The sequence below is a fragment of the Microcebus murinus genome, chromosome 1 (genome assembly GCF_040939455.1).
Source record: "Microcebus murinus isolate Inina chromosome 1, M.murinus_Inina_mat1.0, whole genome shotgun sequence".
Classification (NCBI taxonomy): domain Eukaryota; kingdom Metazoa; phylum Chordata; class Mammalia; order Primates; family Cheirogaleidae; genus Microcebus; species Microcebus murinus.
Window position 1 is genome coordinate 10349847 of NC_134104.1, and position 17887 is coordinate 10367733.

A 17887-nucleotide genomic window follows, 5' to 3' on the forward strand; every position below is an offset into this window, starting at 1 on the left:
CACTCTGGGAGGCCGAGGCGGGCGGATTGCTCAAGGTCAGGAGTTCGATACCACCCTGAGCAAGAGTGAGACCCCGTCTCTACTATAAATAGAAAGAAATTAATTGGCCAACTAATATATATAGAAAAAATTAGCCGGGCATGGTGGCGCATGCCTGTAGTCCCAGCTACTCGGGAGGCTGAGGCAGGAGGATTGCTTGAGCCCAGGAGTTTGAGGTTGCTGTGAGCTGGGCTGACGCCACGGCACTCACTCTAGCCTGGGCAACAAAGCGAGACTCTGTCTCAAAAAAAAAAAAAAAAAAAATGCCACTACCTGAGTGACGACACTTCACCCCAGACACCTGGTGCCCTGCTTAACCTAAGAGGGCAAAGACAACCTCAGCGTTACAGGACAGAAAAGACCAGATGGCATCAGAGTCCCCAGTTCAAGATCCCAGCTGCCACCTGGTACCCACAGGGTCAAAGTCAAATATGAGTGAGTTTCCTGGTCCAACAGCAGAGGTAACAATGCTCCTTTCATGGGTCGCTGGAAGGACTGAACGAGGCTAACAGACAAGAGCACCTGCGGCCCAGCATATGGCACGCGGCAGGCACTCGATAACCTCCAAGGACAAGGGAGCACGTCCCTCAGGTGGCACCTGCAAGCCCAAGGACACCCAGGCGTCTGGCAGGAGAGCTGCTGCTCTCCCAGCGCTGGTGGAGGCCACGTGCTTTCAGGAAGTTCCTAGTAAAACAGGAAGTAGCATGTTCTCCCAGATCATCTCACGTTAGCCCTCCTATTTCCAATCTAGGGTTCTGAAGGACCCTCTTTACTAAATTACTGCTCTTTAAAGAGACTTTTTATAGCTTTTTGTCTCTGCAGAAAGGTGAAGCTGGATACACCCCGGCTCATAAGAATAAGCAGAGTGACAACACTGCTGACACAGTGCAGAGACGGGTGGCTGTGCAGAGGAAGTGCTGCCCAGGGGCTGGGACACGGGGCCCTCCTGGCTCCTTGGGCATCTCTCGCACATCTCTCCGTCCTCTGGTCTTGCTGTGGTCACAAACAAGGCAGAGCCCAGGGCTCTTGGCTCCTTCCTGCTTTAAGGTGATCTGACCGTACAAATCAACATACCCACAGATCGTGCACTGGAGCTCCGTCACCTGTGCTGGTGACAGACACTCTGTGCAGCGGGGACGGTGGAAGGGCTGGGCCAGTCTTCTCAGCTCTCCAGCCCTGAGGAGACAGCGGACGAGATGCAAGCGGCTGTTCCAACCTTATCCTCACCCGCCCCATAAGCTAAGCCACTTCCACAAGGTGACTTCTTCAAAGAGGCCTGCCCGCGGCCGAGGGGCAGGGAAGGCAGTCGGTGCTCGGGCAAAGAAACGACCCGGAGCAACGCCAGACCTCAACTGCCCCAGAACACACGCGGCCCTCCACAAAGACAAGTGAGATGGAAGCAGAAAAAAAGAGTACTGATTTTGTAGAATGGCCACTGGTCAAGGAACAGACACACCTCCACCTGCCCCCCGATCCATGGCTGAACCCCAGCAGGCGTTCGGGAAACACCTCCCCCGCACTGCTGGGCCTTCGCAGCCTGCCCGGAGCCGCGAGGCCCTGGGCAGCGCGCCACGCTGGGGCAGGCGACGAGACAGAACACCTCGCAGGGTTTCTCCAATCAGGTTTATTACTCTGAGCAAAAGCTGCCCACAAAATCCAGCAGTCTTCAAGTTTTATTTTTGCACAATTACACAGTCTGAATGACTAGCTCACAATCCCAGGCAGTTTTATAAGTTTTGCTCTTCAAAATGACGTTACTGTGGTGAGGGAGGGGGAAAGTCCTGACAGAGAAATTACATCGATGAAAACAAAATCCAGAGTGATTTGCTGGTACCAGATTACAGAGCAGTTCTCAGCAGGCAGTCCCCCCACCTCTGCAAGCAGAGGGGACCGAGAACTAAAAATATCCTAGGAAAATCAGCCGCACCTGCAACACACGCTCACATAAAGGCCACGCCTGTAAACTATTCACATCACCCCGGCTGCTCAAACGGGAGAGAATTAAACACAGGGCTAAAAGCTGCTGAATCTTCTCACTTCTTCTTATTCTTTGTGGAATATAATTTTTCTTCAAGTGGGACCGGGATGATCCCTTCACACTCTTTTACTTCCTGGGTCAGAGGGTGTTTTACGATATTCGGTCTGATCACATCAATGTCTCGAGACAAGTGCTCCATCATGCTTTCAACAGCTGTTGTTGGTGCATAAAAATCCACCAAGAAATACCTGCAACAGAATAAAAATTTGTGAATGCCTGCATTCTGAAACATAATAATTCTACCATTTTGGTCAATGTTTCCACTCATTCTTCCCAGACAGACATCAACTACACCCAAACACACCCTTGTGCAAACAAACTACCAGCTGACCAGCTAAACAGAAGTGCCATAGTTTGCCCGATCTCCCTTTTCCTATGGCCTTTGCCATTATTCTTGTGAAAATACAAATCCAAACGAATGCATGGAAGCAGAAAAACGTCGTGACACAACATACAGTGGGAATGTTAGAAAGCCTGGGGAAATTATGGGTGCAAGAACAGAATTTTCTAACGCATGGATGTGATTGAATTTTCCAAACCATCAGGTGATTTTTTTTTGTGTGTGAAAACATCTATTAAGTAGTCTTCTAATTTTCCGAAGGATTTTATACATGATCTCATGTACCTAAGAGATACGACAAGTACCATGAGCCCCACTTCACAAACAAGGGAAAAGATTAAATAAGAAAGGCACAGGACTCATCTAAGACTACACTGTATGTTCAAGACTAACAAAGAACAATTACAAAAAAAAAAATTACCTGACCCTTGGATACGACAAAGAATGTTCAGGCTCACCTGCTCAGAGCAGACTCACGCCCACTGCGCTCGCTGGACCATTCCAGCAGCAGCCGGCTGGATGGCGACACAAAGAAAGCAGCAGCTTCTTCCCCGCCCACCCCTCCTCTCAGACTGAAAGGCGCAGGCCTCCCTTGCACTGTTTGACTTGGACCACCGCATGGCTGAAGTTTTCAGCGCAGTGTTTCAAAATGCTGCCCCGTTCTAGCTGGCAAAGATGATCTTTTTGACACCACTTGCTACGTTCCAGCCACACCGTTCTCGGGACGCCCAGGCACGTCCCCAGGCTGGGCCTCTGCGCTGGCTGTTGGCTGTTCCTTCAGCCGGAAACGGTCTTTGCCCACATTCGGCACAGCGCACCGCTCACTTCCGCCACCTCTCTGTCCAAATGTAGCCTTCCGAAGAGGCCTTCTGTGACCACTTCTCCTCAAGCAGCTCCCCCCTTGCCCCACCCGCAAGCCCCATGACTCCCAGCTCCCTCACTCAATGCTTGAGTTTGTTCCCCACAGCATTTTGCCACCAGGTGCACCGCCCACCTTTGTCACCGTGTCGCCACGCTAAGACGTAATGGCTCTGCTGCCATCCCCTGCACCCTGAACAGAGACTAACGCAGAAAAGGCCCAGGGTAAATCTCCGACAGTGTTGGTGTCACCATGAAATGTGGAATTTTCAAAGAATGAAGGAAAACCAAATTGAACAGGAACAAATTCAGCAAGAAAGAAACTATAGTAGAAAAGGGATGGCATCTTGCGTAATTCTGCACAAAGAGCAAAACAGGTTCAAAACTTCTAAGAAAATTTCCTGAGGACCATTCACTCTTAGGCAAGCCTAGTAGGAAAATCATTCGAGTAAAGAAACAATTAAAACAAAATGACAGAAAAATATTTAATATATATCAAACAAAAACACTAATCAAAAGAAAGCTCAAGTGTCTATAGCAATGTCAGACAAAGTAGACTTCAGAGCAAAGAAAATTACCAGGGACAAAGACAGACAATACATAATGGTGGGTTCACCAAGCAGGCACAACAAATCTTAAACGTGCGTGCACCAGATAGCAGAGCTTCAGCCAACAGGAATTAAGAAGAAAACTGAACAGAGAAATAGATAAATCCATGATTACAGCTGGAGCCTTTTAACATTCCTCTCTCAGTAATGGACAGAACTACACAGAATCAGCAAGGAATACAGAAAAAGTGAACACCAGCATCAACCAACTGGAAGCGACATGTATAGAACCCTTTACCCAACAATAACAGGATACACATTCTCCTTATGTGCACATAGAACATTTCACCAAGGTCAACCATATTCTGGGCCATAAAACAAGTCTCAATAAATCTAAAGGGATTCAAGTCATGCCGAAAGATCTTGGGATAATCCCCAAATACTTGGAAAACTATATACATATCTAAATAACCAATGGACTAACTGGTCGCAGAAGAAATCAAAAGGGAAACTGAAAAGTACTTTGGATTGAATGAAAATCAAAGCATTTATCAAAATTTGCGGATGCCACTGAAGCAGTACTTGGCAGGAAATTTAGATGCACTAAAAACCTAGGAAAGAAACTGGAAAAAGAGCAAACTAAATCCAGTAAGAGGGAGGGAGGGGGGAGAAATTCCTAAAAGCAGAAAAAAGAAAAACAACAGAGAATATCAATGAAACCAAATATTAAATACTAGTTCACTGAGAAGGATCAATAGAATTAATACACCTCTAGCCAGACTGACCAGTGAAAAAGAGGTAAGACACAAATTACCAGCAACAGGAATGAGAAAGGCGAAATGACTACAAGAGGGCAGTAGGAAATATTATGAACAATTTTTGCAATAAATTTGATAGCTCAGACAAAATGGTCAAATTCCTTAAATAATACAAACAACCAAAGCTTATTCAAGAAGATACAGATAACTTGAATAGCCTGTATCTGTTAAAGAAATTAAATAATGTAGTTAAAAACCTTTCCACAAAGAAAACTACAGGCTCAGATGGCTTCGCTGGTAAATTATACCAAACATTTCAGGAGGTTTACCCCATCCCCACATGGCGGTGATCCTCAAAATAATTATGTTGAGGGAAACTAGGGTAAAAAACCTATATTGTCTGATTCCATTTATATAAAATTCTAAGAAACACAGCTGTTTTTTGACTTACAGGGGGGCTATGTCCTGATAAACCCATCGTAAGTTGAAAATATCCAGAGTTGAGACACATTTAATACACTAACCTAACCTCTCTTAGCCAAACCTATGGTAAATGTGCTCGGAACACTTACATTAGCCTACAGTTGGGCAACTTCATCTAACACAAAGCCTGTTTGATAATAAAGTGTTGAGAAGCTCACGTAAGTTTACTGAACACTGTACTGGAAGTGAAAAACAGAACAGTCAGGCGGGTACTTAAGCACAGTTACTACTGAATGAGAATAGCCCTCACGTCATCGTGTAAAGTCGAAAAAGAGAGTCAGAATAAACAGCCCTAAAGTGAAAGAAAGCAGATGGGTGGTTTCCTGGGATGAAGGACAAGTGGAGGGAGGGATCAGAGGGGCAGGAGGAAACTCCAGGGTGAAGAGTATGTGTACGATCGTGACTGTGATTTCATGGGTGTGTACGTCTGTCAAACCTTATTAAACTGCACACTGTGTAAGTTACACCTCTCTATGGCTGCTGTTTAGGAAGCTGAACAGGCAGGACTTGGCAGTGACCTGGTGTGGGTGTGGATGAGAAGGGACCACCACTACAGCTGACAAAGAGCCCCAGGTTCCCTGGGAAATGAAATAAAATGGTGTAAATGCCATCTCACAAAATTCTTGAGGCAGTGACTCCCACATCTGCTCACCAATGAGACCCCCACTTTGGCTTACTGTGAAAACTACACACCACCGTGGCCAAATTTTCTGAGGTTTAATTCCACTTGCTTATTTCTACTCCAGATAGCAGGTAATAGGACTGCAAACACCCAACTCAGGAACAGCTCATTTATTCAACATTTAATTATTGATTAGTTATTTTGAGCAAGGCTCTGGAATAGCCTTAAAAAAAAGTGTGATCAACTTCAAATTATATCCTCCTTGCCAACCCCCAGCCTTTACCCACACATACACCCACCCTGCCCTCAACAATTTCCCTTTGGCAGCCTGGGTGGCCAGGGCAGGGCAGGGGACTGTCACCCAGCAAAACCCCCACGATGTCTTCCTTCCTATCTATACATGTGTTCTTCCACTCAGTAAATTCGTCGAAGTGTTCTTCCAAACTGCCACAGGCAAGTCATGACTTCACCTCTGTCAACATTCTTGCAACATTTAAGTCTACGGCAGGCAGTCTTTGAACACATGTGCATTCTCGCTTAGCTCCGTCCTCCTTACTGCCTTTTGCCTAGTTTCCCTGGATGAGTCCTCCTGTCTTTATTCCATGGACAGCCCACGCTCACAGCAGTGCACTGGTGAGATGCCATGTATCACGTGGTACTTCTATGGATGGACGTGCTTAGCAAGGGCCGGACACACTGGGGGCATCCAATAACCCAGCCACTGCCACGGCCGGCCCCACAAGTGCTCCAAGTCCCCGCCTCTGCCTCCAGAAGTCCACAGGCACCTCCTGTTCCCCTGAGTTGAAGCTTCCCTTCTTTGCACTTGAGTATTCGACTTATTCACATGTCATTTCTCGGGCTAGTTGGTTTTACTTATGACACCATTAACAACACGCATTGCTTTCTTCCATTTTCCATTCGACTGCAACCCAGGTTTAAGAGGCATTTCTGTGGGCTAGCATAGGAGTCCAAACATGCTCTAAGAGAAAGTGTGTTTCACGTTGCCAACTCAACTGCCCACATATCAATCCTCATACGGTCCTCCTGAACGGCGTTCTCCACACACTCACCCTCACCAAATAACCCTCACAGATACACCCAAAGCTTCTGGATACCATTTTGTGATAAGGCTAAAAAGAACATCCAAGGGTGGAAACTAGCGGCCAGATAAATCAGAAACCTCACAGTCCAAAACTTAGAAGGGTCTGACACGGGACTCTCTAATTTTCAAAGTGCTCTCACGTCTTTCCGACAGCCTTGAGGAGAGGGCGGGAGAGAAGCAGCAGCTCCTCTCTTCGTGGCCATCAGGGGACGCAAGAGAGGCGGCGGTGCCCAGCGCTGGGAGCGTCCAGAGCCCCCCCCAGCAGTTCCCAGGGTGGTCTCCTCACCGCCGCCTCCTGAGAGTCTGCAATCCGCGCAGTTAGGACAGAGACTCGGGAAGGCCAAGTCATCATCAGCCCACGCTCACCCGGCTACTAAGCGGCCATCACCAGGACTCAAACAGAGCAGGTCTTTCGACCCAGCACCCGAGAAGTCACCGACAGCTCTGGGACCAAATGGGCTCCAGAATCACAGAATGGAGGTGCTGGGAATAGATGATGCAGGCCAACTCCTTCGGATAAGGAAACTGAGGCTTCAAGAGGGCACTGATCTGCCCCAGGGCACAAAGACAGTGTCAAGCTCTGGAATCCAGACTCCACAGCTCCTCACTCTGTCCACCACACCTCTTGCTACCCAGCAGGTCGGTTTCTTGAAGATAAAGAGAAGTCTCAGAGAAAGACCTGGAACCCCAAGACCGGGCTGGACAGGCTTCTGAAGGCTGCCCCACTGCTGCCCAAACCGCTCTCACCTCACACTCCGCCCTGCTCTGACGCCCCTCCACCAGCGGCGACACTCCTCAGCAAGCAGCCCGGACAAGAGCACCAGCCAGCAGTGGGTCTGCGCCCCCACCGCGGTCGTGACCCTCGCTTCACACTTACCTGCCGATCTGGGCCCACAGCCCCTGATTCCAACGTGGGAGTCACACGGGAAGGAAACACCGCCTCAACAGTGAGGGGGGCAGCGGCTCGGAGCTGGACACATCTCACCGTGCTCACCGCTCTCGGCGGGAAGCTGAACCTCCTACCTCCGCACCTCTTCTCCCGGGAACCGGCTGTCCCTCCCCCCGCTGAGAGAACAGCACAGAAGTCCGGGACGAACTGTCTGCCGCAGTGGCCCGGGCACACAGATTCATGGGCCAGCGTGGCCTTCCCACACAGGAAGGACTCGACCAATTCCTGGTTGCTTCTAGTAGCCATCCTTTTTTCCTACCTATTGAACCAGGCAAACTTAGCTGGTTAAGGAGCACCTGCTACGGGCAAACCTCAGAAGGAGGCTTAAGAAGATGAGGAACGCACAGTCGACTGCACAGTGTCACAAGCGCCTCTCTGTGCAGCAGAAACCCAGGCCCACGCTACTCCAACAACCCCCACCCCCAGCTCCCTCAGGAGACTTGGCAATGACGCGGCCATCACAGACACCCAACTGCTGGGCTTTGCTAACCACAGACGACCCAAGGAATGAGGACGACACTACACTGGTGCAACAGCACGGAGTACAGCCCTGCCTTTCCATTTTTACACATGTAGAAAGTAAGCACTACAACAACCCCCTTGGAGTTATGAAGCTGTGCTGCTTCTGACGCCTGCAAGGACCTCTTTCCATGACAGTGCAGGTCCATATGAGACCTACAAAAATGGAGATTGGGTTGAAAAAATGACCTTGGAACCCCGGGACGTGCTCCCTCCATCCTCATAAAGGTGGCCGTGGAGAGACCATCCTGCTGAGGCTCAAAGGAGCCGCTGGTCCAGGGAAGGGGCCACAGGAGAGACTCAGTGTCTCGTGGGAAGCTGAGAGCCCTCCACCCCACCGTCCTCCTGGCCCTGGAGGAGGGAGGACCAAGAGGCTTCCACATCTGCAACGTGGTATAAATGTTTGCTGCTTCTCCTGACCAAGCCAGGCAGAACCAAAACACAGAAGCCCTAACATATGCGGACTCTTCTTCATCTCCATCTTCAAGATCAACTCCTCACTCAACGTAGAACAGTTAAGAATTCTGATGGCACTGCAACTGCCTAGACAAGCCCAAAAGCTGACATTCCAATAAGAAAATAATAAAGTGCTCCAAATAGCTGGTTTCCATTTCCCACCTTTAATCTAATCAGTGATTGGATAAGTAGTGAGTGGACAGATCATCTTGAAAAACCCAGCTCCAAAGTCTAAAATCTAATTATACTGCACATTCCCAGCACCTTCAAGCACGTGCTACACGGCAAGAGTGAAAGGGCTGAGCACAGCAGGCAGCCAGGTCCACGGAGGTGTCACCACTGCCATGGGCACAAGCCCAGCAGTGTTTACTGTCACAGGTCTGCTTCCCTGTGTGTGGTGCTAATTACACAATCACTTCATCTGTAAGGTTGCTATCAGCTTTACCCAAGCATCTCCCTTTTCTGTAGAAAAGCACTTCGCTTTTATGCGCACCAGCTCCGCAGAGGTGGCAGTAAGGAGATGACTGACAGGGGCCAAGAAGGAGAGGAGGTGCCAGAGAAGGTTCCAGGCACTATCGCAGCTCTTCCTGCAGGTATCAATGTTCACAGGCTGGAGCAACAGGGCACTACTCCCCAGCTAGAACCTGCCCACCTGGTCTTCAAGCTGAAGACCTTCATCTCCTTTGTCTTTCCTAAGATACTCTCACACTACAAAACTCTCCACTACGTGACCAAAACCCCCTACAGATCTGAGAAAAACAGAACAATGGCTTCCCCAGGATAGATGGTGTCCAATATCGGAAAAGGATGCCACCAAGAACGCGGCATCACTGCAGACGCAGTGTGGGAACAGCAGCTGCCCGGGGCCTTTCTTAGTCACCTTCCGACTCGGGCTACGCGGGCTGCTGGGCCTCCAGCCCCCACCCCATCCCCCTAGTAGTCAAGGGAGAAAGTGTGGTTTCTTAGAATGCTCTTACATGTAAAGGTTGTGTTTTGTTAATTTCACTTTTGTCTTAACCCTGTATTTACAAGTTTTCCATAAAAACAGCTCGCTTGAATTTGAGTTATATTCTTTGTCTGTCTCCCTCACCCTCCCCTTCCTCCAGCAGACAAGTGGAAATTTCCACTGAAGCGCTTAGTGGCTCACAGTGGGTGGGGGAGGGGGCTCCGCAGCCCCGAAGCGTCTTTGAGCCTTTCTGAAGATAGAAAACAGATCTGTTTGAATGCCAGCTCCTACACCGGCTCGGTTAAACCTTGCTGGATCCAGGCTTTCAAACCAAGGCACCCTCTGCATGGAAAAGCCCCAGTTCTTTTTCTATTTGTTGGTTCTTATACATTTTAAAAATCACTAAACAAGCTGCAGAATCCTTACAAATCTTGGGACATTGCCACTAAAAAGAAACCTCCAAGGCCACAGCAGCCCTGCCTTGAAAACTCGGCGCAGAGCACCTAAACACAAGAATGGGGTCAGGATGCTGGCCTTGACTTAATGCTGGCAGAAAGCACGAGAACATGGAAATGTTAGCTAACGGGAAAACTACAGAGGAGAATCAATCTCCTCTAGAGAGGGTGCCAGCGCTCTTGGAGTAAGCTGCAGACACATTTGGGGAGCGAGTCGGTAAAATTCCACTGATTCACCATGGAGCCAGTTATTTTTACCATCCCGCTTACCCGTAAATAGAAGGGTATCTTATATGTAGGCCAGTAGATCTCTGCTATAGGCACCCACCCAGATTTTAAAGCAGATAAGAATAGGGAAAGGTGTAAAACAGGTGAGAAAAACTGCTTTCACTACTTAAGAGTTCTCACACACAGGCATTTGGAAGTCAGCCCGATCTCACTGCGGTAAAATCAGACCTGGGAAAAAGAGTCAAACCCCAGCAGAGGCGTCTTTTACACACCAGCACAGCCCAGGGCTCCCACACCGACTGCCATTCCTACAATTCCCTCGCAGCCTCAGCCCAGCCCCATCTAGTGGAACGAGGACCGCAACGTGCATCCCAGAGTAAGATGCTGACGTAGTCCTGGCACACGGCGACTGCTACTACAACTTGACTCCGTAAAACACCTGCCCCTTTTTAGCAAGGGGCTAAATGAACCTCCATTCCCGCTGCTCCCTCCTGCCTAGGTGACATCCCCTTCCAGACGCCGAGGAATACAGTAAGAATTTTCCACACCACCCTTGCCTTCCCCACAGGGTCCAGAGGATATTGAGGTGAGCACCCTGGAGGCACAAAGGGGACACAGCCTGGGGGCCTGAAGGAGACCAAAGCCAATCCAGCACAGGGGATGATTCCCAGGCCTTTTGAGGCCTCAGCTCCAGGGCATGCTCAAGGGGTTTCCAAACACTGCTTGGTGACAACAGGTGGTGAGTGAAGCCGGAATCTTCCATCCGAGACCCAGCCTCCCCGACCTACAGGGGTATCTAGTGAATGCCCCCTCTTCCTAAATTCACATCCCCTGGGGACAGCTGACTTGAAACAGGGTTGCCCTTGGAAGACAGAAAAATCGTGTTAATAAGTTACAGATGTCTAAGATATTGTCCCCATCTCTAAGGGTGACTCGACCCAGGCCCCATTCTCCTGGCAGGTGGTACACAGAACAGCATTTTTAAAAACAAGGTTAAAATGGTCCTCAGCTGTACATAAATGACTCACCCAGTTCTACTGACCCCCAGAGATTATGAATCAAGTAAATTTCTGTGGACCAGTCTGGGAACTTAACCATCAAGTTGTTCCAATGGGAAAATAAGTTCCCATTTATAAACAACAGACTTACAGACAAATTTCTGGAACATAACCTGCTTCTAAAGTGGAGACTGACTAAATTAATATTTAGAATGACTATATTTTTATTTTTGGCATGAACTGGTAATAGTCGTGATATAATAATAAACACCAGGTGCCACTTCCAAAGTATCCCCTCCCGCTCTGGGAAGACTTCCCAGATCACCCAAGAGCAGCAGGGTCTCTCCTACCTACTTCTCTCTTCCAGCCTACTGGACATGCGTGGGGTGGGGGGGTGGACTTGGAGGGAGGAAGTGGGGATGGGGAACGGTGGAGCTATCACCCAACATGTTGGAAACAACTGGAACAGAGACGCCTGACGAAGCCCCAGGCCTGGCTCCATGCGCTGCTGTTCTGACCACCTTCGCTCACACCTCTTGCCCATGCCTAGGTTATTAGCACTATGCAGCCAACTCCCTGATTAGACTGAAAAACTCCTTGAGACCAGGAACCATGACAATCCCAAGACACAACCTGAGACCTAGGGATACCACTAGGACATACCATTTCTCCCCATAAAATGGAAAAGCAATTAAACACGTGACACCAACAGCACCATAATGGGACAGGGATTCTCAGAGCACCCAGGCTCACTCTGGCTAAAACACCGGCTCTCACACCCCAGCGTCAGGATCAACGTCAGACCAGCGCCTTCCCCAAACTGCAGATACTTGTCATGACCTCCAGGGCTGTTCAAAAAGGGCCAAAATTTTGAATGCTAAATGCATAACCAACAAGACCACTGTTTCTTCCCAACCATTTCAAATAAGTGAGCCTTCCCGGCACCATGCACACCACAGCACATAATCCACTTCATAAATGTTTCTAACACCTTTGGTGGCTATGTGTACACAAAATTTGCCAAATGAGCAAAAAGCCTGGTGACAGACAAGGCTGGGGTTGGTGACTGTGGAGGGACTGGCTGAAGCCAAGAGAATATCTGACTAACCTTAAGCTCCACACTATAGACGTCTGGACACACCGCTCAATTCCAAATCCTTATCCAGGTAACTCTAAACTACACTAGCCCCTCATTTCCCAAAAGTCACTATGAAGCATATTCATGGAGGTTACAAAAATCAAAGGCAATACGGTCAAATAAAATTAATAAATGAAGGGATCTTACTGAAGGACTTCCCTTCAAACAGGCCAATGCACGTGCCAGTGTGCACTGTGAATCTCTGTAAGGCTGCAGTCCCCAACCCCCAGGCCCGGGGACCAGTACCGGTCCTAGGCTTATTAGGGACAGGGCTGCAGAGCTCAGCTCCTCCATTACCCCATGGAAAAATTGTCTTCCATGAAACTTAGGAAAGGGCGGAGGTGTGCATAGCGGGAGGTGAGTGGCCGACGAGCGAGTGAAGCTTCATCTGTATTTACTGCCACTCCCTAGCACTGGCATCACTACCTGACTCTCCTCCTCCCGCCGGGCCTCCAGTCTGTGGAAAAACTGTCTTCCATGACACCGGTCTCTGGTGCCAAAAAGGTTGGGGACCGCTGCTATAAGGGGTTAAATCATGCAAATCTTCCACATCACACACACCCCACTTTTTCTTTTGGTGGAGCATCTCTATAGAAAGCGTTTCAGGGACCATACTTTAAAAAACATGACCTTAAAACAAATAAATACCAGACATTGGTTTATGCCAGAAAAATGAGCTTAAAACGTGAACCTCCCCCTCTGCAGCTGGGCACCACCTTTCTGTGTCTGTCTATCATAGACATATGTGATACAGAACGTTGCTTCTCCTTTGCTGAGGAGGGTGAAAGTAAAAGAACCAGAAATAAGGTCTTCAAACGTCAATGGATGAAGGGAACGCAACACAGTAACACAGTCCTTGGTGAGGCACGTGCCCCTTGTCAGGAAGCCAGAATGCGGGGCCAGTGGGCTCAGCAGTTCTGGCTTAGTCCCAGATGGATTCTTCCAGAACCTGAAATTTTTCCACTTGAAAAGTGAAGCAGCAAGTCCTCTCCCCCACCCGTCTAGCACGGTACACAGAGGCCTGAAAACTAAATGAGTTAATAGGCTGGCTCTCAAAGTGTGGTCCTCAGACAAGTGGCACCATCATTATCCAGGCACTTGTGGGAAGTGCAAATTCTAGGATGCTGGTCACGCCAGCCCTCAGCAAAATCATACCCTCAACTTGGAAAGAGGACGAAAGGAAGCACCCCTCCCAGGCACCCTGCAAGCACAGCGTGGATGAGGGACCTGACTTCTTCCTCCCTCACTCAGTGCCTTCCACCCAAGAACCTTGCTAATAATTTGTGTCCAGATTTTATACGCTCCTCTTTAAACAAAAAGGCAAAAGAATTCATAGCCTTGCTGTTAAACCAACCCATTGTGGTTGCACAGAAAGAAAAGAAAGAAAGAAAGAAACGTTCCACACACACTCACTCATCCCTCATTATTAAGCCGACGGAGGAAGCCTAGCCACTGCATTCCCTGTTGCCTAGCAACGTCCAGGCACTCTCCTCGGAGGTGTTCTCGAGAAGCTGAGCACCAGCACAAAACAAGGTGAAGCAATCAGAAGATGAAACGTGCAGTACGTGCAGCGGAAGGTTTAAATGCAGTAAGGAAGCCAGCATGGGGGAGACGTGACTCCACTCGGGCCCATGGCTGTGCTGCACCTGCACAAGGCCACTAGCTCCACGCGGCGCAAAGCAGCACTGTGCTGCACAGAGCGCATCTGAGAGGCTATCCCGCTTGGGCCCCTGACGGTGCAGACAGGGGAAGGCTTACCCCAGTTCAATGCTCGAAGAAGCTGGAATCAGAGAAGCTGAGTGACTTGCTCGAGGCCACGCCACTGAGGACCGAGGGAGAATCGAGTTCTCTACTCCTGTACTTTCCCCATCATATACTAAAAACCGATTCCCATCTTCCCTAACACCTACTTCTAGGAAACCCAACATGAGAAGATTTTTTGCCCCTAAATCAGAACCACAGGTATTTAAAAAAGCCACCATTATTAGGGCCTATAGAAGCTTCAAACCAACTTTATATTGTTCTCAAAGAACTTCTACAAAGACAGTTATTACTTCAGAATCAAACCCCTGCCATATGTTTGAGGAAGCTGCCTTATACACAGTGGGAGAAAAAAATCCCATTACGGAAAACTGTGACCATTAGTTGGAGTAGATAGAACCATTTTCCTATTGCGGATTAGGCTCTGGTTATATCTATCAGGCAAAAGGAGCACAGTTTGCAACCTACATATTTACAACGGATGCACTAGTATGTGGACAGCACGGTCCACTAAGGTGTTCTAAAGGCAAAAGTTAAATGCCAGGGAGAAACACTGCTTTGGCTGATAAGGAAAGCTGCCCACAATGTAGAGCTTATCAGGCTGTTGCTCCAGGCTGGCCTGCCTGTTTTTGTGCTCTAATTAGAGGCTAGTTAGGGCCAGCACAACTGCATCCCATTTGTTGCTAGGGCATGCGTGTGAACCACACCGGGCACCACGAGGAGCTGACTGTATGCAGTTATGACAATTTCTAATACTGGCGAACAGTAGGCTTGCCATTCCCAGGTGCTTCACGAGGACACTTACCCGCCTCGGCTGTGCCGCTGGCTGTGCATGGAGATCTTATAGGGCAGTGCTCGTTCGCCCAGGTTTTCCAAGGCCCTCACGACCGCTCCTCTGTCCATCAGGGCTTCTATCGTACGTTTCAAAGCAGCAGCAGTCTCTGGCTGGTTTTTGTTTTGTTTTGTTTTCGTTTTTAAAGAAAAGAAAAAATACCATCAGGACCAATATGAGAACGAGAACAATTAAGTCTGGTCAGTTCCAATCATAATAGCTCTATAGTGGTAGGCATCTTTGGGTAAAAGCAACAGAAACTGGTTTTGGCTAACTTAAAATAAAAAGAGAGAGAGAGACATTTATTGTAAGGATATGAGACAGCTCACAGATATGAAGAAAAATCTGAAGAACCAGGCTCTAGCAAGTTCAGGGACCAGAGCAGCTCCAGGGATCTTTGGAGGCAGGAACTAATGAGTGGCTTCTTCAGAGCACCTCGGCCGGGCTGAATCCGTGCCAATCACTGTCAGTCCTTGTATCCCACGATTCAAAATTCAAATTCCAGAGGAGCATCCTGTTGGCAGGACACCTTAACTGCCATCCCACCAAAACCACAATCAGTGGGAAAAGAGGTTGTGTTCCCAAAGAAAAACTGGGAGATTGTAACCAAAAGGGTCTGAAAACGACGAGCAAGACCCAATCTCTGCCCTCATGGGGCTTACAATCTAATAAAGGATATAACACAAAAACACTTGTAAGGTGACCATAAGGCAGAACACAGACGGTGGCACAGGGACCAAAGGGTTCATGGAAGGAAGACGCACATTCAGCTGGAGAAGCATTTCGTTAAGGAAAGCTTACTTGAAAGGAGCCCTGAAAATGGTGAGTGGAGACACAGAGAACGGATGGCACTGAGTAACGGAGCAAGGGCAAGAAGCACGTGTGCACGAGGAACAGCCAGGAGCCCAGCAGACGAGGTCCAGGGCAGGGGCGTGTGGAGAAGGCAGACTGCAGGTGTGGCACGACAGTCTCTAAGTGATAAAGGCCTGTTACAAAAAACAAAACTCAAACAGTACAGAATCCCAGCATCCAGAGACAAGACGACTTTAAACATTTTGGTGAGTTTCTTTTCAGATACCTCTCAGTACATATATGCATACACGAAACATTTTTGAAAGAAAAGGTATTTTACAAGGGTAAATCCGAAAAATGCAACGAATGCAATGTGGAGAATTAGGGCGGGACGCGGCAAAGGTCGGCGCCAGAACCTGCTGGCTGGAGAACGGAACTGTTGTCAACAGCTAAGTGGAGCACTGGAGAGGCTTGTGGGGACAGTAAGAGATGAGTCTGGTTTAGGACATGCCGAGTCTGAGAGGCCCACGGATCCCCTAGGTTGACCTCTTAAGATATAAACTTTAAGCTCAAAACAGGTGGGTGAGCAACGCACGTTACAGTCGTCTGCACGGGCCACCCGAAGCCTGAGGAAGAGCTAAGATCACCAAGGGTAGGGGAGAGGAAGAGAGATCAACAACAGATCTTTGGGGGGCACAAACATGGGGCGGCTGATGACAGGACTTACAGTCAGAGAAGCAAAGAGAAAACGTACAAACAGGACAAGGAGGATCAGGAGGCTGCCTGTCACAGAAACTAAAGAAAAGAGGCAGCCTCCAGAATGACAATGGGGTAGAATAGGGAGATGAAGAAAAAACGCGCAGCGTGGTGGCTGCATGGGCACGTAAGAGAGACGGAGCCAGGATGGAGCTGGAAGGTAGATTGCCAAGGCTTCCACGGCAGAGGTGAGAGAGCAACGGTGACAAGGAGAAAGCGCCAGGGCTCAAAGGATAAGTGTGAGCAATGTGTTTCAGGAGAGAAAATGCATGAACAAGTTAAAAAAGAATGAACCAGTCAAGATGATAAAATGTAGGATTTTTAAAATAACAACGATGACCACTATGAATTACTACACAACTGCCATATGCCCAACATTGGTCTAGTCTGTTTTACTGGTACATATTTAATCTGTAATCTGGGCACTTCTCAAAGACCACGTGAAGGGACACAAGCAAACAAGGAGATTTTAAGGCACAAAAGGGAACTTAAGAAAAGGCTACCTTCCAGTGGCTCATCCAGGGTCAAATGAAAAGAAAATTGCAGAATAAGTTTAAGTGCTCATTATGGCAACCAAAAACAACAATAAAAAAATCCACCAACTTTTATCAATTTCCTTTCTGACAAATGCTGCTAAAATGGTATGAATGCCCTACATATTAGCCTAAGGCTTAGAAAAGAAATTTTTACTTTCATTTCATATTGCAGCCCACTAAGGATTTTTTAAATTCTAACTGAATTGTTTTATTTATATATGTAAATAACTTTAAGATAAAATGGAAATTTCCTGAAGGCAATAAAAACAGAAGCCAAAAATCTCTTCCTTTCTCCTTATGATTGTATCAAACATACTCTTATACAGTCATAATCACAAAGAGACTAAATTCTTCTCATATTTCATTAGTTCACAAAAATATTTCCATATATCTACAGAGACTCATTATTAACAGAAAGATAATATTTCATTAAAAATGCCATTTCTTGACCTGGCATATATCAATTAACTTATAATAAGGTGGATGAACAGTCTATCCAAATAAAAAATGGGTAAGGTTTTTTAAAAGCAAACTTTGATTGATTAGTCTTCTAATGATTAGCTATCCCAATAAATTTTAATTTTAGTTTTACCTGATTAAAAAGGACTATATCTCAATATTCCTTCTTTATGAAACATAGTACTCTCTTCTGAAGTAAGAGCTTGATGAAATAAAAAAAGATTTTCTTCTAACATCTGTCAGAAAAAGGGGAAAGGCTATCTAACAAGAATGT

The 17887-nt window shown here is 47.8% G+C and overlaps 1 protein-coding gene across 1 annotated transcript in view; it reads right to left on the minus strand.

Annotated features, from left to right (window-relative positions):
- Positions 1-1648: 1648 nt before the first annotated feature.
- MRPS6 (mitochondrial ribosomal protein S6) overlaps positions 1649-17887 on the minus strand; it is a 61510-nt gene continuing 45271 nt past the window's right edge. Inside the window, exons 2-3 of the mRNA XM_012747049.2 lie at positions 15044-15183; positions 1649-2265 (exon numbers count right to left, since the gene is read on the minus strand). Coding sequence (XP_012602503.1) covers positions 2073-2265; positions 15044-15183 — 333 coding nt within the window. The 3' untranslated portion in view covers positions 1649-2072. The remainder of the gene's footprint in view (positions 2266-15043; positions 15184-17887) is intronic.